The 27,764-nt window shown below is 48.6% G+C and overlaps 8 protein-coding genes across 8 annotated transcripts; 5 read left to right on the forward strand and 3 right to left on the reverse strand.

Annotated features, from left to right (window-relative positions):
* Nucleotides 1-691: 691 nt before the first annotated feature.
* Nucleotides 692-3,629, forward strand: F4807DRAFT_440974 (uncharacterized protein). Its single transcript, XM_047999340.1, has 4 exons — nucleotides 692-840; nucleotides 1,027-1,613; nucleotides 1,683-2,103; nucleotides 2,161-3,629. The coding sequence occupies exons 2-4, from the start codon at nucleotides 1,440-1,442 to the stop codon at nucleotides 3,486-3,488; spliced, it is 1,923 nt and encodes a 640-aa protein (XP_047850441.1). The 5' UTR covers nucleotides 692-840; nucleotides 1,027-1,439; the 3' UTR covers nucleotides 3,489-3,629.
* A 347-nt stretch (nucleotides 3,630-3,976) lies between these two features.
* On the forward strand, nucleotides 3,977-5,013 carry F4807DRAFT_464153 (NAD(P)-binding protein; the record flags this gene model as incomplete). Its single annotated transcript, XM_048002082.1, has 2 exons — nucleotides 3,977-4,086; nucleotides 4,254-5,013. 2 exons carry the CDS (start codon nucleotides 3,977-3,979, stop codon nucleotides 5,011-5,013), a joined length of 870 nt encoding a protein of 289 aa, XP_047850442.1.
* Nucleotides 5,011-7,161, reverse strand: F4807DRAFT_246911 (N2227-domain-containing protein). Its single transcript, XM_047994349.1, has 2 exons — nucleotides 6,563-7,161; nucleotides 5,011-6,396 (listed from the first exon to the last, which is right to left on the reverse strand). The coding sequence occupies exons 1-2, from the start codon at nucleotides 6,670-6,672 to the stop codon at nucleotides 5,253-5,255; spliced, it is 1,254 nt and encodes a 417-aa protein (XP_047850443.1). The 5' UTR covers nucleotides 6,673-7,161; the 3' UTR covers nucleotides 5,011-5,252.
* A 3,588-nt stretch (nucleotides 7,162-10,749) lies between these two features.
* F4807DRAFT_246938 (ARM repeat-containing protein) lies at nucleotides 10,750-14,289 on the forward strand. Its single transcript, XM_047994350.1, has 3 exons — nucleotides 10,750-11,231; nucleotides 11,342-13,963; nucleotides 14,027-14,289. The coding sequence occupies exons 1-3, from the start codon at nucleotides 11,130-11,132 to the stop codon at nucleotides 14,126-14,128; spliced, it is 2,826 nt and encodes a 941-aa protein (XP_047850444.1). The 5' UTR covers nucleotides 10,750-11,129; the 3' UTR covers nucleotides 14,129-14,289.
* Nucleotides 14,290-15,518: 1,229 nt separating this feature from the next.
* Nucleotides 15,519-17,558, reverse strand: F4807DRAFT_440986 (uncharacterized protein). Its single transcript, XM_047999341.1, has 2 exons — nucleotides 17,289-17,558; nucleotides 15,519-17,224 (listed from the first exon to the last, which is right to left on the reverse strand). Exons 1-2 carry the CDS (start codon nucleotides 17,436-17,438, stop codon nucleotides 15,656-15,658), a joined length of 1,719 nt encoding a protein of 572 aa, XP_047850445.1. The 5' UTR covers nucleotides 17,439-17,558; the 3' UTR covers nucleotides 15,519-15,655.
* A 413-nt stretch (nucleotides 17,559-17,971) lies between these two features.
* Nucleotides 17,972-18,987, reverse strand: F4807DRAFT_246980 (uncharacterized protein). The gene is made up of 4 exons (XM_047994351.1): nucleotides 18,685-18,987; nucleotides 18,603-18,616; nucleotides 18,511-18,536; nucleotides 17,972-18,451 (listed from the first exon to the last, which is right to left on the reverse strand). Exons 1-4 carry the CDS (start codon nucleotides 18,691-18,693, stop codon nucleotides 18,114-18,116), a joined length of 387 nt encoding a protein of 128 aa, XP_047850446.1. The 5' UTR covers nucleotides 18,694-18,987; the 3' UTR covers nucleotides 17,972-18,113.
* Nucleotides 18,988-19,762: 775 nt separating this feature from the next.
* F4807DRAFT_246986 (DNase I-like protein) lies at nucleotides 19,763-23,766 on the forward strand. Its single transcript, XM_047994352.1, has 3 exons — nucleotides 19,763-20,080; nucleotides 20,152-23,522; nucleotides 23,580-23,766. Exons 1-3 carry the CDS (start codon nucleotides 20,039-20,041, stop codon nucleotides 23,656-23,658), a joined length of 3,492 nt encoding a protein of 1,163 aa, XP_047850447.1. The 5' UTR covers nucleotides 19,763-20,038; the 3' UTR covers nucleotides 23,659-23,766.
* A 1,191-nt stretch (nucleotides 23,767-24,957) lies between these two features.
* F4807DRAFT_453714 (asparaginase-domain-containing protein) lies at nucleotides 24,958-26,755 on the forward strand (the record flags this gene model as incomplete). The annotated part of the gene is made up of 3 exons (XM_048000499.1): nucleotides 24,958-25,144; nucleotides 25,260-25,516; nucleotides 25,568-26,755. The coding sequence occupies 3 exons, from the start codon at nucleotides 24,958-24,960 to the stop codon at nucleotides 26,753-26,755; spliced, it is 1,632 nt and encodes a 543-aa protein (XP_047850448.1).
* Between the last annotated feature and the right edge of the window lie 1,009 nt (nucleotides 26,756-27,764).

Consider the following 27,764-nt stretch of genomic DNA (forward strand, 5'->3'; position numbering starts at 1 on the left):
TAGGTGGTATGTGCTATCATATGTGCGATATGTACATATGTAGGTACGTAGCTTCGTAGCTTCGTACCTACCTCCAGATTTCAATCTTGGCCTACCGTCTGCTCTACACAGCAGACACAGCAGGAAGCGGCGGTACGGAACGGGTATCCCAGCAACAACGGGATTGGGATTCTATGTACATAACCAATAATAATAGGTAACCCTGATATAAGGAGGAATTTTGACTTAAGTAAACAATGGTTTTCAAGTCATTTCGGAGAATTGGTCAATTCAGGAATTCATAGCAACTATCTAAGCGTCGTGAAGTTTCTTAACGGTAAATAACGTGCCTATGTACCTAAGACGCTTCCCTCTTTTTGCGCATGGGCTCGTGTGTTATGCATTCATGGTATGTTTTTTGTGCAAGGGTTCGGTCGCTGCCAGCTGGCGGGATGGATCTAGGTATGGTTTAGCCCGAGTTTGTTGCATAATAGATTTGTGCTAGTGGGCCTTGGTGGGCCTAGTGGTGCAGAGCCGCGTCGAATCAGATATTAGTTCGGCGGGGCAGGGTGTCCTCATGGAAGTCTCGTGAGCTAAAGGACATGTTCCCTGCAGCTACAACATGCTTTTTGGCGCAAATAATTCTTTAAATCCATATCAGCAATTACTACATATGTATTTTAACAGGTAATCCTTACCTTGACTTGTGTACCTTACATATTGGACTATCAAACAAAAAGAAGACAACATCCCGAGTATATGAACAGATGTGAATTATGTCAATCAAATTCCATCCAATACGTTTGACGACAGGTGCCACCCTGACACGAAGTTTGGATAAGTGGCGCAATGGGTACCTAGGTACGTACCAGGAATGTGCCGGTAGCAAAGGAAATTGCGACACTCAGAGAAACATCAATATATACTTCGTACATACTAGTAGTATGTACCTACATAAAATACCCAACACAGTATATGATAATCACAACTTTTACTGTCCTTCTTCTAACTTTACTTGTGTGCCATCTAATTGGGTTTTGCTCATAGGCTGAATTCTTTTCTCTAAGATTTGTCGCACTATGTTTTATACTGTATTCGCATTTCAACACCAACGTTTTAGAGACCTCGTCAAGCTTTCAAGAAAGCAACCAGAATGAATATACCTGATATGACAAACCATTGTGCGACTTCATTATAGTCAATCAAGAAGCACTTGCGTCATATACTCAGAGTTCAAATCGTCAGATTTATCCTGATTCTGTACGCTTGTCTCATACTATCAATCATAGGGTTACAGTTCCAACCATATCGCCACAGGGATCTGTATAAGTGCAATACGAAGATCGTGGGCTTCTCGGAAGTTGCAGCACGGTCTTTGTCCTCACTGCAGATCAGAAAACAGATTTCTGGAGTTGTCCACGATACACACCCCAAGATTACATTAGCCATCAGCCAACGTAATGGAATTGGAATATCAATATGTTGCTGATGGCCAATACGATGTCGACGACTCGGAAGGCGCCCCTATATTAGATGTGCCTCAGAGGAAAATAGTTGCCATAGAGCATCCCTGCGTCCTGATAAATCTTGACAAAGGGCTCGATACATTCGGAGTGGATCCAGACTTTCAAAAGGTACCTACATATACCCCTATTTTTGCCATCAACTCATTAGTAAAGTTCTCAACTTACCAATTATGATAGCTTCTTGTCGACACGCCGGAGCCTACTTCGGTGCCTTTGTGGTTTAGACCTGATAATCCTACATCAAAGCCTATTGTGTCGCATCATGCGGCCACCAACAACATCCTCCTCAAGATAACTGTCCCCAAGCGGACAGGTAGGAAAAGGAAGCGGGGAAGCAATGGCCCATTCATCGGTGACGTTGATGTCACAAATGGGACAGCCGCTACCGCTACAGCTGATGAAGTGAGTTCTGTGAGCCGGCGTGATCGACCTAAGTCTATCCTCCGAAAGATGCAAGATAATCTCGATTACTACGAGATAGAAGCCGTTGGGAAGGTCGAGGATACTCACAGGTATCGAGGCCTATCTGACTTTCAATTTGCCAACGTCCCATCTTCGTTCTTGACGAAGACGGCAGAGAACCTGCTTCCAATGAAAGGTAAATAACCAGAAAATTTTGCTATCTCCTGCTATAGTTGCTAACTGTTACTTTAAGTTTCAAAACTACGAGAAATCAAGTTTGCTCCTGGTGTAATATCGGATCCTGGACAAGAGATCGTGCCCCCGCCACATTTCACAGACCGGATTATTGGATTTAACTACAACTATGAGCAGAATCCTAACACCAAAGTGGAAGGAGATGAGATGGGAAATCAGAAATTAATCAACATCCAAGGCAGGAAGAAGCACTCTTACGGTTATTTTATCAACCATAATACATATCCCGTACCTCAGAAACCGCGGCGAGAGCCAAATATGGTTATACCGGGATCATTAATGAGGCAGCTTCATGCCTTGATGGAAGAAAGGCCTATATGGACGCGCCGTGCCATTCTTAACCGTGTGACAGGCAACTATACCGATTCAGCTATGAGAATAGCCCTCCAGCTTGTTGGGTATCAGTTCAGGGGCGGACCATGGCGAGATGCCTTTGTCAAATATGGCATGGACCCTCGTCCTGATCCCAAGAACCGAGTTTACCAAACGCTCGCCTTCAAGTTGGAGAGAAATATAATCGGCACAAAGAAGGTGCCGTGGGAGGTCGTCAGGAAAGGCCAAATCAAAAAGCATCATAGGGAGAATCGGAAAAGTCACATTTGGGATGGGGAAGACTACTCGACTGATGGGAAATTCTGGCAGGTTTGCGATATCACCGATCCATTTGTCCGCAATATGCTTGACCAAGCTCCCTTGAGGACTGAGTGTGACATTGAATCGGGATGGTACTTCAAGAGTGCTTGGGTGAAAATTAAAATGATCATGAAGGTTAAGATGATTGCTATCAAGAGGGGTCGAATGGGTTCGGATGACGATCATCCGCAAAAGCCTGGCTTCCTATACAATTCCTTTCTTGCCGAGAGGCTACGACAGTGGCCTGATAAGACTGAGAAGCCATTGGGTTTGACTCTCGAGCCATTTTTACGCCCGATCGCAGATGTGGATACTACAAGAATTCCACGCAAACGCCGGCCTCCACAGCTGAAGCAAATTCCCGGGTCTACTGCAGCAGGCACGCCATCAAGCACTGGGGGCGATAATTTAAACGATAGAGGCCTAGATGGAAACAGCGACGATGAAGAAGAGGCAATACAGGAGAATCCATGGGAAGTTGATGACCTAATTTATGATCTTGAAGATGACGACGGGGATATTGATGGGGATGTGGAAGAGTATGATGGCTATTCCGACGACGACGATGATGACGAAGAGGAAGGTGAGGATTATTTAAAGGGATACGGATATGAAACTGAGCAGGATGAGTATGATGAGGATGACGATGTTGCTATGAACGATCACCCAACGGAAGATACCTATGATGACTAGGTAGATAGTCGTTGACTGCTGTACTAGGATACCGGTCAATGCAAGGGACCCAAGATACCTGTAATCATCATGCGTGCCACTCAACATGGTTGTGTGTTCCGTGCATATCAATTATCTCGCCCACAATAGCCTGCCATTTACTGAAACGATTCTGTGTTATTAACAATGAACCTCTTCCAAATATTCGGTGGATTATTCAGCACACCACGAACCTCGGCATGTTTTGCGGGGAGGCCGAGTTATGTTACAGCGCTATGCTACGTTAGAACAGCTCCGAGGTCCTAAGACATCATTATCGATAGTGCTTCAATGATTCAAAGACACTTCATCTATTGTCTGCCAGCCATTCTAAACTTACCATAACAAACAATTGAATCGAATCGACTTAGTTTGACTTGATTTGCGTTCTGTTGCGTTGAATAAAGCCTCCAAGCGCTCTTGTAGCTTACTCCACCATTCGTTAATTACCTAGCTCGAAAGTATAAGCCATGGCCGACGAAACAGCTCTCCACGACTTTCCCTCGCTCTTCTCCCTCAAGGGGAAGGTCGCCGTCGTGACTGGCGGCTCGCGAGGCCTAGGTTTGAATGCGGCTTCAGCGTGAGTTTTACCTTCCTTACCAGTCACTTAGAATACGTATCTACGGCATATAGTTCATTTCTCTCAAAACCACGAAATTCGTTCCCAGCATCTTATTTCCATGCACTCTACTCTACCTACCGTCTAGCAACATGCCATAAGCTGACCCAACCCCCCCGATACCACAGCTTCCTCCAAGCCGGCTGCGCCAAAGTATTCATAACCTCGCGCAAAGCCGCCGCCTGCGAAAAGGCCGTGGCGCAACTAAACCAGCTGCCGAACCGGCAGCCCGGCGCCCTCGCGATCTCCGTCCCAGCCGACAGCAGCACGCTGTCCGGCATCGAGTCCCTCGTCACGCAAGTCGCGAAACACACGCCCCACGTCGACATCCTCTTCGCGAACGCGGGCGCGACCTGGGGCGAGCGCTTCGACACGCACCCGGACGCCGCCTTCCAGAAGGTCATGGATCTGAACGTGAAGTCCATCTTCCTCACCGTCCAGAAATTCGCGCCTCTCTTGCAAAAGCGGGCCACCCTCGAAGACCCCAGCCGCGTCATCATCACCGCGAGCACGGCCGGCCTGGGCGTCGGACACCTCGGCCAGCAGGCCACCTTCGGGTACAGCGCGAGCAAGGCCGCCGCTATACACCTGGGCCGCAATTTGGCGGTCGAGCTGGGGCCCAGACATATCCTGGTCAACTCCATCTGTCCCGGCTTCTTCCCGACGAAGATGGCGAATGGCTTGATCGAGTTGTCCGGTGGTGCTGAACTGCACGCCTCGTTAAACCCGGCGAAGCGGTTGGGGAGGCCGGAGGATATTGCCGGCGTGGTTGTTTATCTCGCGAGCAGGGCAGGCGCGCATGTCAACGGCGCGGCTATAGAGATCGATGGTGGCGCCCTATGGAACAGTGGTGGTTTATTGCTAGCCGGGGTGGACTCTAAGCTATGATTTGTACACTATATTAATAGGCCCAGGGAGTTAAGTGAGGAAATTTGTAGGAATAATATTATGGATGCTAATGTGGTCTCATCTTATTGTACCTTTGTTCAATGCTAAAACCTAGACGTAGCTTCGTTCTTTTCCCATGCAATATGTAGATGGTATCATTATAAATGCGAGCTCAGACTCCAGACGCAATGCCCTATCAAATCCATCTAATAAGTTTGTTCTGAGATGTGGTTTACATATCAGCTTTGACTGACCTCAGATACATCGTTGGGCTTTCGCGCAACCCAATGGCTGGCTTTGTAGAATGTCTGCAGCATGCTCTCGGCGTCCTGCACATAAGGCGCGAACAGGCCCGCTTCTCGCTTTTCTACGATGAAGCCCATTCGTTCTACCAATGCGACGACTTCGTCATCAGTAAGCTCGAAACTTCCGGGATCCGCTATGCCCAAGGAGTTGTTTTCATCGTAGTCGCCATCTCCGTCGTAGCCATGGTGGCTAGGAACGTGGTTCTCCCAGTGCCATAGTAGAGGTCCAACATTGATAAGGACTCCCCCAGGTTTCAAACAATGGCGGATAACCTCAAGGTAACGGATCAGATTCGGCGCCGTGTCTAGGAAAAAGACAGCGGTTACGGCATCATATGTATCCTTATGACTTTCGTCCCCGTATAGGCAGAGAAAGTCAGCAGCACACATCTGCATGGATCCGGTTGCCTGAGCGTTTGCAAGTGTGGTCTGAGGGTGAATATCTGGGATCTTATAGGACCTGAACTGTTTCTCACGGCTCTGATGATTAGAGAAGGAGTGTATCCATGGGAATATGGTATGCTGGCCAGCTCTTTCCGTAGAATTGAGAATATACGACGATGCCAGCAGTTGGTGGTATGAGATCTCGTTGCCTTCAGTCAGGTAGCCCTTCAAGCAGAGATCAAAAACCAAGCGCCCCAGTCCAGCACCAGGAACTAGTATTTTCATGGGCAGTCGGTCAGGATATTTAGTCTTCTCAGCGTCCAATGCACGAAATATTGGGCCATAGCAGGCGTCACGCTCAACAGCACCTTCCTCAGACCAGTCACGGTAAAACTGTCGGATAGTGCTCCTAGCCTTATCCAGATCATTGTACTTGGCAATGCCAGACCAATCTTCGGGCATGACGAGTTCATTTTCCGCAGTAGCGTTTATCATACCGAAGGATCGCAACCCAACCTTAACGATAATACGGGCTAACTCTGCATTGCTCTCAATGGCGTCGTCCACTCGATTCAACACATCCAAATATGAGAATGGTGGCTGACTGAGTAACTGCCAGTGAGCTTGGGGGAGAGCATAGAAGGCCTGTCTGCGCAGATGTGTACAATTCAGATGGGCCGTTTTCGCATATTGGCTGTAGTAGATTCGTCAGCATTTGCAACGATCTGGAAGGGGGCTGCGGGTGAGCGACTTATAGGAAAGGTGTTTGATGCCTACTGGAAGCAAAATCGCGCCCCCTCTCTCAGACGCAAGATGGATGTGCTTGACTGAACGACACAACAACCTAATGATATACTAACCTAAATGAATCGAGTGCTTGGAATACAACTCTGATTTCCTCCGGGTCCTCGATATTTTCTTCTACGCCATTCCACTGGGAATCTTCATAAGCCTGGTTTGCCGACTCCATTATGACGGTGAGCCGGCTTCAAAGAAGGATAAGAAGAAGAGGGAAGAAGTGAAATTGGAAACCAAATTATGAGATCTTGTAGTCTTGGATAATCGTCACCCCAAATCTCGAGGCCCGGTTATGATGATGGTGGGGTGAATATCTCCGGACTGAGGGGCACGCGATTTAAAGTAATTCTACTAGCCCCAGCACATCTTAATAGAATTCTAAAAAGACGGGTTCGTTAGTCTCATAAAGATGAGCGTAACGATCCGTATGGATGAATGAATGTATTCAGGCCAATCTAGTGTGTGATAAATGAGATTGGGGGAGTTGAACGGGTTCTTCGACATCCGCGGCCTGGTACCTATAAGATCATTTGAAGGTTTAAAGTTAATCGCTAAGATTGTCCGGAGCGCCGCTACCCCAGGTATTTTCCAATGCCAATCCAGGATGTAGCTTCCGTCTCAGGTATCTAGTAATACGTAATGATGTTAGATATTAGGTACATATTCAGGTAGGTGGTGGTCGGGCTTTCCCAGCTGTCTGCAACGAATGTGGGGTATCGCTTCTGTACAACCAAACAAGCTCAACTTCACATTCACAATTTATAACACAGCTTTAAGGCAACATCGAATCTAGACACATACCCAGTAATCTATCAAAGCTGCACGTTAGATAACCCTGCAAGAATTCTCAAAATACCTACTCTGAATTTCCGGAGATTCTTCAGGAGATCCACGGTATTTGGGCTAGTTTGTAGGAATACTCATTCATATGATAAATCGTCCAGTGAATCAACTAGACACCAGCCTCACCAACGCTCATATCACCAGAATATATGCATAATGGAAGTAGTTATCGATGAGCCGATACAGCTTTCGTTCCCTTTGCCACGGTCTTTAGACACGAAGGTTCACCTACGATTGACCATCAAATCTAAGGTTATTCTATTATTTGTCACAACAGTGGCTGCGGATGAACAAGACAATGCGGCTCCAATGGGATCTTTCGTCTATGCATTACCTGACGTATGTTCCCCGATGGCCTATCTTAGATGAACAACTGACCGATATACCCATTCATAGAAATATAACCCAACTCAGCCACTTTCAACAACAATCTATTCCGTGGAGCCAACGATAGAGTTCACAACGCGGCTGGCTAAAATATTGGCTAAGAGGACACAAATGCCTATCTATGTTGGCAATTCCATCAGCTTCGCCAACACTGGATTGGGTGGAACAGTGGAGGAAGAGATGGAGGCTTTGAAAAGAATCGTCGAAGTCTCATTCGAAAACCTCCAGAGTGTCATTAAGCCGCCTGACCCTTTACCAAACGGAACCAGCACTTCATAGTACCATATCTTCGAGAAGATACCGGCGCAGCCACCCCTGCGCTAATAATCGGACTTTTACAGACGGAAGCGCTTATGCTCTTTGACTTACACGAGATACGCAAACCTGAATATTTGGGAGACTGGCAACCCATGTGAAGAAAGGGATCCGACATTTCCCTTGGAGCATGATCTTATAGATTTCGAGGCAGCGCAACCACTTGGCTATTTGTTTTCATGAACAGAGATAACGGATATCTTTCTTCATATCTAGAGATACCTGCCCTTCACTATATTGATGCATTAAGCATGGGTAGATGGATTCTATAGTGTCGAAGGAGGGAGGAACTTGACTATGAGCATTGAGATGGCTGAATAGACCATATATTCGTCTAATTCATCTGGTGTAGGTGGCCACCTAGTTACTACGGGTCATACAGGGACGTCATGAAAAAATATCCTCGAAGTAAATCTAGTCGATTAATACATCAGCCGTCGATGTCTTTTTTTCGGAACGTACATTCGAGCCCCTTATTCTTAGTACCTTGACATATCCTATGTGGCGGCTGAGGACCATCAAGTACAAACTTCATCTAATCGAAACATCCCGGTTCTAAGCGCTTATTTGGTGGTTGTGCCATGATTGAATCGTTATAACGGTAGTTTGACCTGTATCGACTCGGCAGCTCGGGTGGTTATCTGCATATGTTTGAACCCTTGATCCTCTCCCAATACATGTGCAACCCAACCATCTCAGGTCTATGACATCTAGGGTTTAGGCAAGGCGCCGCCTAGAGCTGGCGGATCAAATAACCTCCTGTGCAGATCCCCGAGTTACACAACATCCGCCATCAAAGTGGCTTGAAGAATTGTCACAAACTTATAGCGCTTGGTCATTTCGTCGTCGCCCCGTATCTGGCTCGCTGGTGGAACATGCATACTTGGCAGCAAAAATGAATCCCGTGATACTGGGGGGCTCTACTATGGAACTATTTCCTGATACTGGTAAACTGGTGAGGTCGATTGCGGGGCGATGTCTTACAAAAGGATCGTTTGGTTTCGTTGCGGTGTTCCCTAATTATTGGCCACTCTTTCCACCTAGATGTCTCGAAGAAAGATATGGAGGATAGTTGTCATCTTGCCAATTTGCAATCTTCTACATGGGGTCGTTGTTGATACAAAACAAGCCCCCTTTACTGACCGTACCCTTTGTCCTGCATCCACACTGTTCCCAGGGGTTGTCTTTAGAGGCTGTTTGACTCAGTATCACGCGGGTATTGGTGCTGGTTTCACAGAGAGTTATTGTGCGTGGCAGCTTAACAGCTACTATAGCCTTCATACGTATGCATATTTCGTATTCTGGTCCGACTTGGCGCCTTGCAGGTTACGACAAAGATACTGGGTAGAGGGTTAAAAGTTAGTTTAGGTTCGATTCCTATTAGGCCTGTTGGTGCCTTCCTTTTATTCCTTCTATCTGGTGATTTCGTCCAGGTGGTGCAGTGGTAAGTGCGTCGCTTTTAAGCATCGACCATGTGGTTCGATCCCATGTTGTGCGGTTTGAATCTCTTTTAAGAGTGCCGCCGGGGGCGTCACTTCCCTGCCCTGGTCTAGATACTGGGTAGAGGGTTAAAAGTTAGTTTAGGTTCGATTCCTATTAGGCCTGTTGGTGCCTTCCTTTTATCCCTTTTATCTGACAAATAGTGCTAACAGTACACAAAGGCCTGGGCTACTTGGATAGATCCCGGCCCTAGCCTAAGGGTCTATTTCACATGTTGCTTGTGGAAGCCTCTGATTTTTTTCAATTCTTTTTTTTTGGAGGAACAGGTTCGAGTCCCTGGTTCTAAGCCTGTTAAAAGTTGGTCGGCTTTAGGCTTCCCTGTTTGAGCATCCGGTATCCGTTTTATATAATACCTAGCTTCATTGGCAATGTCGACAGTGTCCTAGACCAGTTACCTCCCTATCTCAGCAGTTATATCGACTATCATTATAAATATGATAGGTAATGCTAGACTAGGTAAATTGAACCGCTTTTCAGGGGATGTTCAATTGACCTATACTTTGGTCTATTTTAAGGCACGATAGAACGAGTTCAAGATGGAAGGGAATCTATCTGTATGTAGTTACATGAACATGCCTACCGTCTTGGCATGCATTATACAAATATTCGTGTACCTAGATACCTGTATATGCACGTGAAGATACACATTACGGAGTTAACAATATCGCGTCTTCGTAGTCTTAGTTTTTACCTACATATTACTAGGTTCAATTGTGCGCTAAAAATATTCTGATATGTTGGTTTTCACAAGACGGCTCTTTCCAGCGAGGGTTAACATATCCAACGAGCGTATCGATATGGTCGATTATGCGCTAGGTGTCTAGTATGCACATAGCGTACTTGCCTTATGGATACCACTAAACGTCAGAGGGCCCTCCCATACGCCCACTCTGAGCACATGTACCTACTACCCGCGCCTCGCACTTCTTAAAAGAGCTAGGAAAACGTAAAAAACAACCATCAGACTGCCATCAGACACACCCCCACCATTGAACTTTTTCTAAAGAGGATTCCTAAACCCTTCAATCAGGGACCAGGCTCAGTAACCGGAACGGGCAGAACGGGTCACGGTCTCCCCTCGCAAACCACCACCAGAAAAAAAGGCCAAGTTTGATCTTAACAGGTCATTTGCCGCCTTTCTGTATCATTCTGTATCGTCGCGATAATCTGATTAAGAGAACTAACTGTCGAAGTAAAAAGACGAAAAGAAATCTAGAAAAAGAAGACGACGACGGTACCATATAACAGATAACTAATAAGGAAGACGATCAACATATACCTTACCATACCTCTTTAACTAGTCTTTTTTTACCGATTTTCCCTCCAACTTACCATTACCACACTTAACCGCATTGTTTTCAACACCAGCTAGTCCATCTTTTTTACCTTAGGACCCCACCATCTCCAGAACCGATGTTACTACTGACAATCAACTCTTGACCTCCTTCTCCCCTACTCACTCACTTACAAACTCTTCTTCCTCTCTTTCCCCCTAGAACTAAGTAATCTTCAAGCGCTTCATATTCGAATCCCAGATCCCCAAAAAGCGCACATCCCCAGTACCAAACTGCCCCGCCGCCCACCATGGCGTGGCAACCATCACCCGAGTCCTTGAGCACGCTCGCTGCTTGTCTCAAGGACTCTCTCAGCGGCTTCGATAAAGCTGCGCAGAAACAAGCTGAGATTGTAAGACATCCTTTAAATTACTATCCTATTTCATATGAATAGGCGACAGCTGTAGCTTGCCTTGCCTATAGTTCCAGTGACTCAACTAACATAAGCTCTTCTCTGTTTAGATGCTAACTCAAGCGAAATCGAATCCCGATATAAACAATTATCTTGTGTATCTATTCTCCAGCCAAGAGCCCCCTAATGGTCTACAATGTTCAGCTGAAGACTATTTTCTCATTCGATCGTCGGCCGCCATTATGCTGAAGAACAACATCAAGCCGGGCCCCAAACGAATTTCCGACGATAGTTTCGCCCTGATTAAGATGGGGATCCCTATGTGTTTGCAAGATAAGAATTCTCAGATTCGCAACTATGCAGGAGTGATCGCAACCGAGGTCATTCGCCGAGGTGGAATTATGAGCTGGCCTGAGTTGTTACCGGAACTCTTGAAGATGATTGGCAACGAGACTGGCCAATTCACAAATGAGGCGCAAGAGGGTGCTATGGCGGCTATGGCCAAGATCTGCGAAGACAACACCAAAATGTTAGAGCGCGAACTAAACGGTGAACGTCCTTTGAACTTCATCCTTCCGAAGTTGATACAGGCTACTAAGAGTCCGTTGCCCAAGGTCCGCGCTCATGCCTTGACCGCTATCAACGTTTTCACGGCTCGCAAGTCTCAGGCTATGCTTAACTCCATCGATGATTTGCTCCAGCACCTATTCGCCTTGGCATCGGACAGCAACAACGACGTGAGAAGACAGGTTTGTAGAGCATTTGCCCAACTTGTAGAGTCTCGCCCAGACAAGATCCAGCCTCATCTCCCTGACCTTGTCGATTACATCATCACTCAGCAACAAAGTGATGACGAGGATCTGGCCACTGACGCAGCCGAGTTCTGGCTTACGGTTGGAGAGCATGAGCATCTATGGCATTCGTTGAGCCCGTACATCGGCAAGATCATCCCGGTTCTCCTCGAATGCATGGTATATAGTTCAGAGGATATTGCTCTTCTGGGTGGCGCATCCGATGACGAAGACGAGGAAGACCTGGAAAAGGATATCAAGCCCCAGTTTGCAAAGAAGTCGCAGACGCGACAGGCCAAAGGAGATGGTTCTGCGGATGCCGCCCAAAACGGAAACGCGTATGAGAAGTTAGCTAGTATGGATGATGACCTTGAGGAAGGCGAGATTGATGACTTTGAAGACGGCGATGACGCCAATCCGGATGAACGATGGACTCTACGAAAGTGTTCTGCGGCTGCACTAGATGTGTTCGCTCGCGACTTCAGAGACCCGGTCTTCGAATCTATTCTGCCCTATCTTACTAAGAATTTGAGGCACAATGATTGGCCATACCGGGAGGCTGCGGTACTTGCGTTGGGTGCTGTGGCAGAAGGTTGTATTAATGTTGTCACGCCTCATCTACCTCAATTGGTGCCTTATCTCATCTCCCTTTTGAACGACACTGAGCCTGTGGTCCGTCAAATCACATGTTGGACATTGGGACGCTATTCTTCCTGGGCCGCGGAGTTGACGGATCCTGCCCAGAAGCAGGCTTTCTTCGAGCCGATGATGGAAGGTATTCTGACAAAGATGTTGGACAGCAACAAGAAGGTCCAAGAGGCTGGCGCATCAGCTTTTGCGAACCTCGAAGAGAAAGCAGGGAAGAGACTGGAGCCGTACAGCCTCCCTATCATTCAGCAGTACGTCAAGTGCTTCCAGAAGTTCAAGGATCGCAACATGTACATTCTCTATGACTGCGTCCAGACCTTGGCCGAACACATTGGTCCTGTCCTAGCCCGACCCGACCTCGTCAACGCACTGATGCCAGCTCTTATCGAGAGATGGAAGAAGGTCGACGATCAATCTCGGGAACTTTTCCCCTTGCTGGAGTGCTTGTCATATGTTGCGATGGCACTGAATGATGCATTTACCCCCTATGCGAAGCCCATATTTGCACGATGCGTCAATATTATCCACCAGAACTTGGAGGCATCTCTTGCCCTACAAAACAATCCATCGCTTGACACACCTGACAAGGATTTTCTGGTCACCAGCTTGGATCTTCTTAGTGCCATCATCCAGGCTCTCGATCCAGCAATGTCTGCCCAGCTCGTTCAAGAATCCCAACCCGCATTTTTCGAATTTCTTACCTTCTGCATGAAAGATCCTACAGACGAAGTCCGACAGTCCGCCTATGCGCTCCTCGGTGATTGTGCCAAGTACGTTTTTGAACAGTTGCAACCGTCGTTGCCGAATATTTTCCCCGCACTTTTAACACAGCTGGATCTGGACGGTGTACTTGATGAGGACATTGATAGCGGATTCGGAGCGGTCAACAATGCCTGCTGGTCCGCCGGAGAGATTGCTCTTCGACACAAGTCTAACATGGCCCCTTACGTGCCTGAGCTCTTCCAGAGCTTTCTCGCAATCGTCACTAACCCTGGTATTCCTAAGGGGGTCACCGAGAATGCCGCGATTGCTTTGGGTCGTCTTGGACTGGGTAATGGAGAACTCTTAGCTCCGGAGTTGGCCAACTTTGCCGAGGATTTCCTCACTTCGATGGATGAGGTTGATCCATCTGATGAGAAGGCGACCGCGTTCCGAGGCTTCACTGCTATTGTCGAAAAGAACCCTATGGCCATGGAGAAATCACTCCTACACTTCTTTACTTCAATTGCCAGATACAGAGACTTGAAGTTGCGCAGTGAGACTAAGAATGGTCTGCACGAGGATTTCCAGAAGGTGAGTAGTCGCATGGAAATATTTACAGTAAACAAACTAGGGAAAATTCTAATAATTATTTAGGCCATTAGTATATACCGTCAAATCATACCTCAGTTCGATCAGTTTTTCGGTCAGCTCTCGCCATCAGACCAGCAGACTTTACGAACAACTTACGCCTTTTGAGATGGATATCTCTGAAGACGAGTCATTGGGTTTTTTATTATACGCAAGATAATGAGTGGTTCCCTCAGGGGTTCCAGGAAAGATGGTTCCAACACCCAAGCCCTATATTGACTTGTCATCTCATGGTCCGAAGAAACTACGTCAGTTGAATTAGGCCAGCTACGTAACAAGCATTCAGCAGCTGGGGGGCTGCAGATCTAGCTCTGCATCGAGGTGTGCACTAAGTGATGGTGTTAGGAGTCAGCTCATTGCTTGACCTAGGTCTTTGCAGAAAAAAACTTGCAGGAAGGAAATAGGGTTGCGCACTTTAAGGCGTAGAACGTTAGTGGCGTTTAATGGGAAAAGGGGGCTCGTCGAACGACGAAGCCGCCTTGCGGGGGGTTGAACGGATGGCGCAACATATGTCGAAAACAGACTCGCCTGACAATTGGAATTGAGCTGCCTGCCCGCGCGCAACGCCAGGCAGCATTGCTACGTTCAAACCACCCACGCACCAAAGTAGATAGCAAGTAGATAGCATAGCAAATTTCCCCCGATCCAACGTTTTGAAGAACACCTACCTCGGCTTGAGCTATTTTATTGGCAAGGCCGAATAAAAAGGCGATACCGATACCATTGATACCTAGCTCAAATTAGATATCAAAGATATTTTGAACGGAATGAAGAGATGATAGAGAATTTGCGGCTTAAATTGCGAGCGTCAGCAAGATACCTAATCTTGCGTATCGCTCGGATGGCCGTATCTGTAATTACGTAGATATATCACATACTGTAGGTAGGCATTGATAGGTATACTCGCTTAGATGTGAAATCCTAAGATAGGTAGGTACGTAAATAGACACATATGTAGGTGTGGGCTACTGCGAATAAACGTGGCCATGCATTCAGACTATGTATGTAGGTATGTATACTAAACGCAACATGCATTTAGGTACGCAGGGAGTTCAGCCAGTTTATATTCCAGGCTACATGTACAAATGTGAGTATGTACCAACATATGTAGACATGTATGTATGCTTGAATACGAAAATCAGTGTACGTAGAATCGCTTACCTACCTTGTATACCTCGTCTACATAGGATTATGACTTGGCGGTGAAAAGAAAAGAAAAAAACCTCGAAAAAAAAATCTGTCTGGCCAAGAGAGGGGTGTGCTGCAGTTACGAACGATGATCTTTGGCGGTGGATGATTGACAGACGGGCTTAGAGATGTGCGATTTTCGAACCCCCCACTTGAAAAGGTGTCCCTTACATAGTACCTGCAGATGGGCTTATACATAGTGGAGGTCCTGACGACTAATAACATGAAGGATCGTAGGTATAGAAGTATTTCAATAGGCGAGAGAGCCGACGGAGGATCATTATGTAAGCTGGCAGAGGCGTAGATAGTAGGTAGAGTTAGGTTTACGGTCATTGGTCACTGCACTATGTATGTATTTAGATATCACAGATGCTGGAGCTTCGTATTAATTCGTAATATTGAGTAGAGTAGGTCGTTTAAATACCACATCTACCTTTTCCCGCCCAATCACCAACCACGCCCTCTATGATCCCAACCTCCGCGGTACCCCTGTCCACGGTAATCGCCCCTTCCGCCTCTGCCGTATTGCTGGAAACCGTTTCCTTGTTGCTGCGGTGGAAGTCCTCCGGGAGACATGGGAGACGGATGTGATGGCCAACTGCCCATCGCCATATTCTGAAGCCAGTTCGGCGGCATATTCGGCGGCATGTTCGGGGGTATGTTTGGAGGCATGCCGGCGACGGGAGGCGGAGGAGGTGGCGGTGGCCATTGTCCTTGGTAATTCTGTGGTGGGGGCGGAGGTGGTGGTACCATGAACTGACCTTGGTCCATGGGATGCGAGGGGAAGGACTGTGGGAACGGAGGCGCTGAGTGTTGATATGCTGGGTTTGGGTTCAGGTGCGGAGGTTGATTTGGAAAGCCGGACTGCGGTTTTCCGTTCGAGCCGGCGTAGTAAGGAGATTCGTACGATCGCGGAGGCGGTGGACTCCGTCCTTGAGATTGCGAGCGCGATCGGTTATACCTCCGATCCCTTGAGGGTGAACGTGATCTTGACCTGCTGTATGATCTTTGCCGGCGCCGTTCTCTGCTGTAGCTCCGCCGGGGGCTCCTACTCCTGTTCTCGCTGCGAGAGCTAGATACCCGCCGTCGCTTAAAAGCAGGTCGCGACGAACCGCGGGAGGAGCTTCGCGAGTCTGAACGTGATCGTGATATACTACGCCCGCGGTGGCCATTTCCAGAGCTGCTGGCTTTCTTGCGACGCTGCTTCATCTTCTCGCAGAAGGCGCGTGACCAGCCGTAATAGGTCTCTCCGTCGATTACATCGCCAGTGATCTCATCCAACACAACTCGTTGCCCTAACTGATCGATGTCTTCGGTGGATCGATCGATCTCGCGATGGTCCTTATTGTAGATACGGTCTACATCGGCAAGCAAATTCTGGACAGCTTTGATTAAGCTCTCCTCCGCAGGGCCCGCGGTAAGCTGCAGAGGCTTGATCATTTCTGGGTTCATTGGTCTCGTTGAATTGGGTTCAAGGACGGGTAGCCAGTTCGCTGCAGGTAAGTCGTACCATGATACAGACATATCACCATGCATGGCTGGCATGATGAAAGGGGCTTCTTTTGATGATTCCGCGCCCGAAGCCTGGACACCATCGATTGGCGCATCGCCCTTAGCAGCGGCATCTGGCGCATCCTTGATGGTTGTTCGAAGCTTCTGAATGAAGGGTTCTGGGAAGTGTCGCTTTTCACCCCAGAGGTCTACAAGGTCCGTTACTTTCTTGGTGTGCTTGGGGCAGTTTGGAAAGACTGCAGCGGTTCGAATAAGGTCTTGGATGACCGGTTCTAGCTTTTCTGCAAAGTCGGAATTGCGATCCCGAATGTGGACATGGTATAACACATCATTCAGAATGTAGAGTATATGGAGTCGCTTTCGTTTCGAGGAAGGCTCACGCGCTTGCCTGCTGGCGGCGATTTCCACGGGGTAGGACTTGGCCAAGGCCGTCAGATATTTCCCTAAGGCGGCGATCCTGGCAGAGGACCGGACCAGGTTCTTTAATATCCATTGCTTGCATTTCTATGTGTCGACCGTTTAGCTGTCGCACAAGATACCAAATTTCAAAAGATTGTGTTGCTCAAACCTGAACATTGGGTGGAGAGCATCGCGAGATGGTCGCGTCGAGTAGCTGAAGAAACTCGTCAATCTCGCCGCGGGAACATGATGTCGGATCTGGACGTAAAAGAACGGCGGAGAATGATACTTTGGCTATGGCTAGCTGTGGCGACGCCATTATTACAAGATGAGTATAGTTACAAGGTATCTAGAGCGCATGCTCTCGTGTTGGATGGTTGAGTGGTTAGATTGTGAATTTGATGTTCTTGGGAGAACCGTGATGGAATTCAAGGCGCCGACTTAATTGGTTCAATGTTGTATTTGGCCGGTCCCTGCAGCTTCCAAGGTCTTGTCAGCTGTCGGGCAGCAGCTTTCGGGTGGCGGATTAAATGCTCCCGTGTCTCCACTATTATACATGGAGCCAGCGATTCCTATGTGGGAAAAGATCAGCCGAGACATACGCCGATGGACATTTGAGGCCGTTTTGATGTCTTCACTTGTCATTTTGTATTCTTAACCACGAGTTCAACGTCAAATCTACCGACTATCTACACATGCACTATTATCTAGTAGATGCACCAGGGTCTCACCCGTGCTGGGGAATTTCGACGAGTGCTCAGGCACAAGATAACTTCTGCAATTACACTTGGCGCATACTAACACAAAAAACCTCATAGAATTACCATATCGACATCGACCTGACCACATCAAGAGATTATAGTTATTATAACAACGGCAATTTGGGAGTAGAGTGGTCTTTATCGTCTCGCCTTTTCGTTATCGTATTGTATACACGGAATTCATTATGGTCTCATAATAAACGTATAGACACTCCCTCCGCTACCAACGACGACTAAGAAAACCGATCGCCTTTCTTGCTTCTAAACGGCGTGCTGCTCTCGTACTTGCTCTTCTCTATCACTTGTTGTCCTTCCGTAGCGGGTGCATGCCTGGTCGGAGCTGGATCGCTGCTCGCTTCTTGACTTGGCGAACCGGCCGTATCAGTTCGAGCTGGGTGGCCATTGCTATTCAGAGAGCCACCCATCGTCGACGCAGATAGTGGCTGGCTAGGGACGTTGTTGGAATGCTCAAGAGAATCGATCATCTGCTTCTTTCGGCGGGCTTCCTCGAGGCGCGCGGCTCTATCGGCGTTGATGCTCTTCTTCGCAAAATAGTACGCTCCTCCGCCAGCTACACGTTGCTCGTGTCAGCAAAAACTCTCACCGACGTGAACGTCAGCGAGTACATACCAAGACAGAGGGTGCCCCAGCCCATCCTTTGCAATGGCATTAACAATTAACGGCATGATCCATTAGGTGACGTATCATTACGATCCACATACCAGAATGACTTGACCTAAGTGGGTAAGAGACGTTAGCTTCTTGCGCTCCTTAGATTCTCTGTTTCGCTCGCCAGATACCTACCGTGTTCATTTCGAAATCGGGTACGATGCGCGCGTGTCTATTTCTCGTGCTTGCTGCGATGACGTTGAAAAGTGCGAATGAGAATATTTAGGTCTGCAGGTTGGCGTGGGATTGTCCCAAGTTAAAAAATTACGTAGAATGGCAAATATCCATATAAGTGGTACGACTTTATGATCTATCAGCTCAAAATGGGAAAGAGTACAACCCTGCAAGCACTCCCGTCGCCCTAGCGCACCTACCTAACCTAGGCCTATGTTCGCTCTATTTAGGCCTATTCGCCTCTGTAACCAGCACCACCCTACAGGGGCTATGTGCTAAATATTCACGGCGGGCAGCTGCCGGGACGATTGAAGGATGTTGGGACAGGTACCCGGTACCGATAACCGGGGGCAAGCTGCTCAGTGTGGGCGGGATTGGACGCAACCAGCCGGCAGCTGTACATTGAATTTCTAGTGGGGTAAGGGACTCACGGTTTAAAATGTTCCAAGGTTCAATTCAAGGTTTTCAAGGGTTCAATGTTGGTTACGGCAGGTACTTAGCGATACGTGTACCGTTACGGAGACAGACATGGATCTCTCGCCTAGATGCCTAGTAACCTATGGAACATTACGTAGTGCGCCTGCGTATCGACTATGTACTTCCAGTACATAGTACTTCGTACTTTGAATTAGAATTTCCACCTCAAGCCAATACGGGAATATCTCTAATGCGCCTAAGATCTGCAATCTTACCTGCACAAGTACCCAGCAGCCAAGGTGGTCAACTAATCAAGTCAACTGGTGTTGGAGGGCTAGAGGTCTAGAGGTTTCGCATGACTGGAACCGACTCCAAAGAAGAACCCAAATTTAATTCCGCTCGTTACCTTTCAGCAAAAACCGAGTAACAGACCTAGACGAACTTTCTAATAATAATCTACCATTAACCTACGTATCACCGTATACACGTTACCTTTCCGACTACGAACTGCGCTCCTTCGTTATACGTGACGGTGTTACGATTTTAGGGAAAGCGGTTGTTGATGCTGGAATAGTAGACAAAGGAGAGGCGGAACATGATCACGATTGGCGGCCGAGGCATCCCATTGACACTCCCATTCACGGAATCTGATCTGACAACATCTTTCTTACCAACACGAAACCGTAGGATTTAAACTACCACCTGCTCTCGTCTTGGAGTTATTTTGGCCTCGATTCGATCAGGAACGACAAGACAACTACAAATATTTAGGGGTTAAGAGTTAGGGATCAAATTGTTTTGCTGGATGATCCCGAGAGAGCAACTCGTAGCTAGTGATGCCGTGGGAGCACGAGAGTCCCGGTATTCTGTAGTCTGATAGAGACTACCCCTCATCATCATGGAGTCCAACGGCCAAAATGCACCGGACGACTCGTCCCTGGTAAGATTATCCCTTCCCGTTCCTTTCTACGTATTCGTATACTGCCATAAGGGTACTGACTAAAGTAATAGAGACCAGTCTCGTCCCTGAGATCCCATTTCGAGAGCATGGGCAAGACCAAAGAGGGTGCCAAAGATGGTGTAAAAGATGGTCAAGCAGCTGTCAATGCCCCGCCTAGTAGAAATCAGTCACCGTCTCCGAAGCCTCCACCAATTCCAGACACCAGACCTAGCCGAAGCGTGAACGTGCCTCCTGAAAATGGAAGACCCAAGACCAGAGATTCCTTGATTGCTTCGAGTCGCCATTCCATCCAGATTGTAGCTCCGCCGGCGTTAAGTCCCAAACCTATCAAACCGCCTGCCGTCTTGATAGAACCACCTCAGTCACCACCGAAACCAAGACCGCTCTCCGTCTTACAAAATGACCAGAGTGCTCATCTCTTCCCCGAAGCCTCAAAATCTCCCAATACTCCAGTTGCTTCCTCGCCCCGGTCGTTTAAAATTCCTAGTCGACCGCATACGCCAGTGGTCGAAACCGGCCGATCTCCTAGGCTCATAGCCACAACCCAACCGCCGTCACCACCGCCTCCACGAAGGTCTGCTGAGCTAAAGAGGGAACGCGAGGCCAGGGCATCACCACCTATTCCGCCACCGATAAATCGTGCCGAGAAACCAGCCAATCGACTTTCTAGGCTAATGGAGAACGCATCTCAACTGGAATTGACACCTCAGGTCTCAGAGGCACGTTCTCCATTCAACAGTCCTCCAAGTAGCCCTGAGAATGAAGATCTTCCAGTGCTTCCATCACGGCCAGCGCGGCTACCGCCTCAAAATGCGATGCCAAGAACGAGTGCGGTACCAAAAGGCGTTGAATCCTCTTCTGTTCACCAAACAGTTGCAGCTATCCGCCGAGACAACGAGATCAATGGAAACACTCGGGCACCCATCTCACCTCGACTTATGGACGACCGACCGGCCCTTCCAGCTCGGCCACAGACTGTCACTGAGCCAGCGCATACCCGAATCCCAGCGAATGCTGCTGCGAAAGCACCACCTCGACCTCCAAGGCCTTCTGTAACGACTACAAGCGCAATTACGGATGGACCTGTGTCTCCACAGCCTAAACGTATTTCTTCGACACCAACCAGCCAACTTGCGCCTCCGACGTCTCGTACTCACGGGAGGTCTATGACAGTAGATCGACACTCCGAGAAGGTCCCGGCCGAGTTCCAAGATCCTAGCAGATCTTCTTATTCATCGGACCCGACTTCTACAGGCCAGGTAGAGATTGTATCTCAATATCCCGATCCAACCAAGATAAACCGCCGGCCACCCTTCATAAAACAGGGCGCTCATGAGATCCACACAAAGTATGATGCTAGGTTACTCGATGTCTGCGGACAATATGCTTGTACTACTGGCCATCTCACGCGAGTCTGGAACCTCCTTGACGGCGAACTTGTAGTGAGTTTCGCTCACGGAGAGGGAGTCAAAGGAACCGCAGTGGCATTCAGACCAGGAGCAAATGTGGACGAGGAGGGAATACGGATTTGGATTGGTAACAATATTGGCGAAATCATAGAAGCCGATGTTACATCTCATAACATAACCGAAACTAAACCGAATGCTCATGGCCGATATGAAATAGTCAAGATTTACAGGCATTACAATGAGATGTGGACTCTCGATGAAGGAGGAACACTGCACGTGTGGGGACCAGACAGCGACGCGGTACCGAATTTAGGCCTCAACCCCGATCAGACCTACAGACTGCCTAAAGGACATACATTTTCCATGGTGGTTGGCGATGACTTATGGCATGCTGCAGGCAAAGAAATCCGCATCTTTACGCCTACTACCGGTGGCCGAAATCAATTGCAGGTTCTAATGAGACCCCTGGTCGCGGAGGGAGCAGGCGACGTGACCTCTGGAACCCTCATGAAGTCGCAGCCGGGCAAAGTCTTCCTGGGTCATAACGACGGCAAAGTCAGCATCTATTCCCAGAAGGATTATGCATGTCTGAGCGTGCTCAATGTCAGCTCATACAAGATCAATTCCCTTGCGGGCATGGGAAATAATATATGGGCGGGCTTCAATTCTGGTAGGATCTGTGTATACGATATGACGAAGTCGCCCTGGGTCATCAAGAAGGAATGGCAGGCTCATGACAATCCGGTTATAAAAGTTATCGCTGATCCTTCAAGCTTCTATAGACTTGATCGGTCGCAAGTCATCACTCTCGGAGCAGACAATATGGTAAAAACCTGGGATGGGTTGCTGCAAGATGATTTTTTGGAAAACGAGATGAAGTCTCTCGATACGCAGTACTGCAAATTCGAGGACATCAAAGTTTTGGCGATGACGTGGAATGCCGGGGCCTCGACACCCAACAGCCTAAGATATTCCGAATCCGATGCTATATTCATACAGAATCTGTTGCAATCAAGCGATTCTCCAGATATAATTATTTTTGGATTCCAAGAACTGGTCGACCTAGAAGATAAAACGGCGACGGCGAAGCGATTTTTCAAACCGAAGAAGAAAGATGCGTCGGACCAGGAGAAGATGAGCCATCAATACCGAGACTGGAGGGATTTCCTCGTCAGGAGTCTCGACGATTATATGCCCGCCGATCACCTCTACCACCTACTGCAAACAGCAACTCTAGTGGGCCTTTTTACCTGCATATTCGTGAAGTCGACTCTCCGTGATCGCATACGGAATCTCAGCAATAGCGAGATCAAGCGTGGAATGGGAGGTTTACACGGAAACAAAGGTGCCATCATCGTGCGGTTTATGATAGACGACACTTCACTCTGTTTCATCAACTGCCATCTCGCGGCTGGCCAATCAGGAGCGAATCAACGACACAACGATATTGCGGCGATCATGGAAACGGCTCTCCTGCCTGTGGAACGCGATCCGAGCGTACGTGTCGACAGTTACGTAGGAGGGGGCGATGGAACGATGGTCCTTGACCATGAGCTATGCTTGCTTAACGGCGATCTCAATTATCGTATCGACACCATGTCACGGGATACGGTAGTCATCGCGGTGAAGCAAAATAACCTTGCTAAGCTTCTCGAGCGCGATCAGCTCCTAGTGGCTCGTCGAAGGAACCCGGCATTCAAGCTCCGAGCTTTTGACGAGATGCGTATCGAATTCCCGCCGACATACAAGTACGACGTAGGAACAGATAATTACGATACTAGCGAGAAGAAGCGGTCACCGGCTTGGTGCGATCGCCTCCTTCACCGAGGTTTTGGCAGAATACAGCAACTTGAATATAGGCGGCACGAGGTCAGGGTGTCAGACCACCGACCCGTAACCGGTCAGTTCAGGTTTACGATCAAGTCTATCTCGCCTAAGAAGCGGACGCTGGCTTGGGCAGACTGCCAACAGCGCTTCGAAAACCTCAAAGGGAAGGAGGCGAATGCGGATATGTAAGTGATCCATGCTTTCCAGGAATGCGTTGCTGAATAATCGTTAACATGTTCTAGGCTTTATTATCTCACGCATGTCATCGGCTACGATTCAGAAACGAGTAAACAGATACTACGCGATAGAGCTGGCAGATAAAACGGCGTGACCCAAATCCGCAATGGGTAGGATAGAAGCGGTTCGGTCTAACCCCGTACATATAGATGCCCAGCAAACAAGAGAAAGAAAAGGAGGTGCTCTCCCGGTCTCCAGGAGAGCGCGATATCGTCAGAGCAAGATAGAGAGCCTTAGCGACGGCTAATTGTGACGTGATATGACCAAATGTGGCACATCCGGCAAGGAAGACGGATTGTGTTATAATGCCTTGCAAGTTAGATGGTTGGGCCTATGAAGAGAGGCATTATCATAGTTCCAGAAGCGACGATGAAGCATTGTCATAGAGAATAAAAATAAGTAATGAGGTCGGTTGAGTCGGTTGGGTGCCGTACTGCCCGAATGGTGCTCGGTGAGGATCCCGTGTGATGTCGTGGTCGACGGGATCCAAAGGTGTAATCCGAGTTCCGTAATCGGAGTTGGTTTGATTGGCCCTTCCGATTCCGATTGTCTGAGGATTGCCGTAGGTACCTGTCTCATAACCGCTGACATCGATCGTATCCATCTCCCTTGTCGACCCAGACCCGAAGAGATAAGCCGCACACGCCGTCGAAGCTAGCAAAAGGTTTAAAAAAAAGATAGGTACTAGATTTGCACTTACCCAGCCACTTAACAGAAGAGAAAATTAAATACATATGGGGTAATCGATACTACGCATATTTTTTCTTCGTCTACTACGGTATTTCAATTTTTTAGTTCGAGACTCGTTGTGGAGTCGCTCCTTGTTCTAGCGAACCCGTTGAAGACTTTTTTTTTCTTTTCCATTACCCTTCTTTGACGTAAAAACGGCCTTGCGGGTCCCTGGCATCGGATCCCGATCTCTTCTTATCCTGGGGTACTAGTCTGCTAATATACCTGTTATAAATTGTTCATAATTGAGAAGGCCGGCTCCCTTATCTCTGTTTTGGTAAGAAGAGATTCGTTCGTGAGGGATATCGTATATAAATTGTGTTAAGATTCTTAGAATTAAGCGTGGATAACCTTTTTTGATACACCGTGGTATTACTGTTTGCGCGCTGGGAAGTCGAGGTCCGACAGGAACGCCAGGCGACAGCTCAACTTCCTAGTCCGGCTTCCGTCCGTCAATCGATAACTCAGGGCAGGCGCGAGTCAGACGTATCGGGGAAGAAAGTTGGGTTGAGTCTAAAAGCAGATTTACCCGAATCAACTTGTTCGGTACACCCAGGTGATAGCGAAGCAATACTACTACGAGGATATAATAAGGGGTAGGAGATTGAAGTAGCGAGGTTATTCCTTCTGGTCTGGGATTTCTCACGAGCTACGATGGGGGCCTTCACAGCCGTCGTGAACGGCGCTGCCGAATCTACGTACCCCGAATCGAGGGTGCTTATCATCATCACTGGAGGCACCATCTGCATGCAGCCTTCTGCCGGAGGTCTCGTGCCTGTTGATGGGTTCTTGGAAAATGCGATGGCGCCGCGGCCATCGTTTAATGACATGACCGAGAGAGGTATGTGAAGCCACTTTGGTACCTGTCACCTTAGAAAGGGGCTACATAATATAAGCCAGTCTACTGGGAAGATGGGATAGGAAGGTATGGAAAGTCACAGCTAACTCCGAAGCAGTCCCCTTAAGCGCTGTCAAAGATGGAAATAAAGTCACAATCAACAGCTTACGCACACCCCCGAGCTCATATTCAAGGCACATCCGATACGGCGCCCTTGAATTCTTACCGTTGCTCGATTCTTCTAGTATTAGCAGTTTTGGCTGGACTCAGATTGCGAGTACTATTAAGGCGAATTATCACTTATTCGACGGGTTTGTCGTGCTTCACGGAACCGACTCCCTATCCTACTCAGCTTCAGCTTTATCTTTCATGATGGTATGTTGGTAACATAAAGCACCTATTCGAATTATGCTGATCAACGGATAGGAAGACCTAGGAAAGCCGGTTGTCCTGACCGGTTCCCAAGCGTCCATATTCGCGCTTCAGTCAGACGCCGTCGACAACCTCCTCGGCTCCCTCATCATAGCCGGCACCTTCATAATCCCGGAGGTGTGCCTCTTCTTCCACCACACGCTCTTCCGCGGAAACCGCACCACCAAGGTCTCCGCGTCGTCCTTCGAAGCCTTCGCTAGCCCCAATTGCGAGCCCCTGGCCAAGGTCACCAGCCTCGGCGTCGACGTCAACTGGTCGCTCGTCAGGCGTCCGACCAAGATCGCCCAGTTCACCATCACCAGCTACCTGGACACCGCGCACGTGGCCTGCGTCCGCATCTTTCCCGGCATCAAGCCCGAGATGGTGGACTCGGTCCTAAGAGTTCCCGGCCTGCGCGGCCTGATCCTGGAGACTTTCGGCATGGGCAACGCGCCCGAGGGCGTCGACGGCAGCTTAACTAAAGTCATCGCGTCGGCGGTCGAGCGCGGCGTCGTGATCGTCAACGTCAGCCAGTGCACCAACGGCTTCGTCTCGCCGCTGTACGCGCCCGGGTTCGCGCTCGGCCGGGCCGGCGTCGTGTTCGGCCACGATTTAACGTCCGAGGCCGCGCTCACGAAGCTCTCGTACCTGCTCGCGCTGCCCGGGCTCACTAATGCTGATATAGCGGCACGCATGGGCCGCTCGCTGCGCGGCGAGCTTACGGAGCTCGCGACGCCTAGCTTCTCGCACCCGCCGTCCGTGTCGGGCGATACTAATAATAACGGCGGCCTCGACGCGGGCCGTCTAGGAAAACCCGAGCAAGCGTTCGCGGCGCTGGGGTACGCGATCGCGGCGGGCGACGCTCGGACCGTCGTCGAGATCCTCGACGAGGCGGACGAGGAGTGGCTGCTGCTCCAGAAGGCGGATTACACGGGGAACTCGGCGGTGCATCTCGCGGCCGTGGGGCCAGACCCCGAGGTCCTGAAGGAGTTGCTGGTTCGTGGGGCCAGCGTGCATGCAAGGAATAGGGCGAATCATACGCCGCTTTTCTTGGCGGGGCAGGTTGGTAATGAGGTTTGTGTTGGGTTGTTGGAGGAGGCGGGGGCGGTGCTTTGGGAGGAGGAGAAGGAGAAGGAGAAGGAGAAGGAGAAGGAAAAGGAAAGGGAAAAGGAAAAGGAAAAGGGGAGTGGGTTGGGGGTGTGATGTTGGTGGTGTAGTAGTGGTATAGTAGTAGTGTAGTGGTAGTGTGGTAGTAGTGTAGTGGTGGTGTAGTGGCAGTGTAGTGGTAATGTTGTGGTAGTGCTGTTGCTACTGCTGCTGTTTTATTGGTGTTGTTGTTGTTGTTGTGGTGGTGGTGGTGGTGGTGGTGGTGATGGTAGTGGTGGTGGTATATTGGTGCTGTTGTGGTGATCCTGTTGCTGTTCCGGTAGAATGGTGCTGGCTCCAGGCCGGGGCGTTCATCAAATAGGGGTGGGATAGATTGGTATTCTCGGGTTACACCTGGGCAGCGACTTAGACAACTGGTTGGAGCAGGGCTTTAGACAGACGTGGCATACATTTAATCGATTTACAATCCAGACTCATTATACGTTAATGATGTTTTGTCAAAGTTACGTGTCGTCGTCTTCTTAGGCACTCAATCGTTCTTTCTGTTTATTCTTAAACTGAAAGGCCCGAAACTTCGTTTACCGACGTGATTAGCATAAAACTTGACTTCTTATTCGCCACCTCTTTTAAGAGGGCGCGGTTAATCGAACATATTACCTCGAAACGGAGAGTGATCGTAGGGTCAAGTGAGACAGAGTTGATTAGTATTCGTTGGTGGATAATATTTTGGTTCCCCTGTATGGAAGCTGTGTTGTCGCTCTCCTTAGGCCGACATAAGAAAAATAGGAGTGGAAACACGAAAAAAAAGGGGTTGACTTCGATTCGTAGATCTCGCGGTTGGATATGAATGTGAATAGTTAGTAGCTTGCACAGAATAGCGAAGAAAAGCGCGCCCAGTCCGGTCAATACACTGATTTTGAGACGTTTCTCTGATTTCCGGCGGAGACGATACCGGGCCACAAACAAAACCACATGGCGTGTTGATCGAGGTAATGTCACTTTCTTGGTCGATAAAGGGTGAGTATCATGGATTTCCCAGAAGTTAACTTCTTTTCCTTGGAGGGAGGGCATCTTATCTAGGTAAATTGTTCGTCACGTAGATTTT

Source organism: Annulohypoxylon truncatum (assembly GCF_022578515.1).
Source record: "Annulohypoxylon truncatum strain CBS 140777 unplaced genomic scaffold F4807scaffold_38, whole genome shotgun sequence".
Lineage (NCBI taxonomy): Eukaryota > Fungi > Ascomycota > Sordariomycetes > Xylariales > Hypoxylaceae > Annulohypoxylon > Annulohypoxylon truncatum.

Coding starts and splice junctions, on each gene's coding strand:
- F4807DRAFT_440974 (XM_047999340.1), top strand. CDS start 1,440: ATGGAATTGGAATATCAATATGTTGCTGATGGCCAATACGATGTCGAC. Junction 1,614..1,682: donor TGGATCCAGACTTTCAAAAG/GTACCTACATAT, acceptor CAATTATGATAG/CTTCTTGTCGACACGCCGGA. Junction 2,104..2,160: donor GAACCTGCTTCCAATGAAAG/GTAAATAACCAG, acceptor TGTTACTTTAAG/TTTCAAAACTACGAGAAATC.
- F4807DRAFT_246911 (XM_047994349.1), bottom strand. CDS start 6,672: ATGGAGTCGGCAAACCAGGCTTATGAAGATTCCCAGTGGAATGGCGTA. Junction 6,397..6,562: donor CAAGCACTCGATTCATTTAG/GTTAGTATATCA, acceptor AATCTACTACAG/CCAATATGCGAAAACGGCCC.
- F4807DRAFT_246938 (XM_047994350.1), top strand. CDS start 11,130: ATGGCGTGGCAACCATCACCCGAGTCCTTGAGCACGCTCGCTGCTTGT. Junction 11,232..11,341: donor CGCAGAAACAAGCTGAGATT/GTAAGACATCCT, acceptor TTCTCTGTTTAG/ATGCTAACTCAAGCGAAATC. Junction 13,964..14,026: donor TGCACGAGGATTTCCAGAAG/GTGAGTAGTCGC, acceptor ATAATTATTTAG/GCCATTAGTATATACCGTCA.
- F4807DRAFT_440986 (XM_047999341.1), bottom strand. CDS start 17,438: ATGGCGTCGCCACAGCTAGCCATAGCCAAAGTATCATTCTCCGCCGTT. Junction 17,225..17,288: donor GCTCTCCACCCAATGTTCAG/GTTTGAGCAACA, acceptor GTCGACACATAG/AAATGCAAGCAATGGATATT.
- F4807DRAFT_246980 (XM_047994351.1), bottom strand. Junction 18,452..18,510: donor CTGGGGCACCCTCTGTCTTG/GTATGTACTCGC, acceptor AGCAACGTGTAG/CTGGCGGAGGAGCGTACTAT.
- F4807DRAFT_246986 (XM_047994352.1), top strand. CDS start 20,039: ATGGAGTCCAACGGCCAAAATGCACCGGACGACTCGTCCCTG. Junction 20,081..20,151: donor CACCGGACGACTCGTCCCTG/GTAAGATTATCC, acceptor CTAAAGTAATAG/AGACCAGTCTCGTCCCTGAG. Junction 23,523..23,579: donor AAGGAGGCGAATGCGGATAT/GTAAGTGATCCA, acceptor AACATGTTCTAG/GCTTTATTATCTCACGCATG.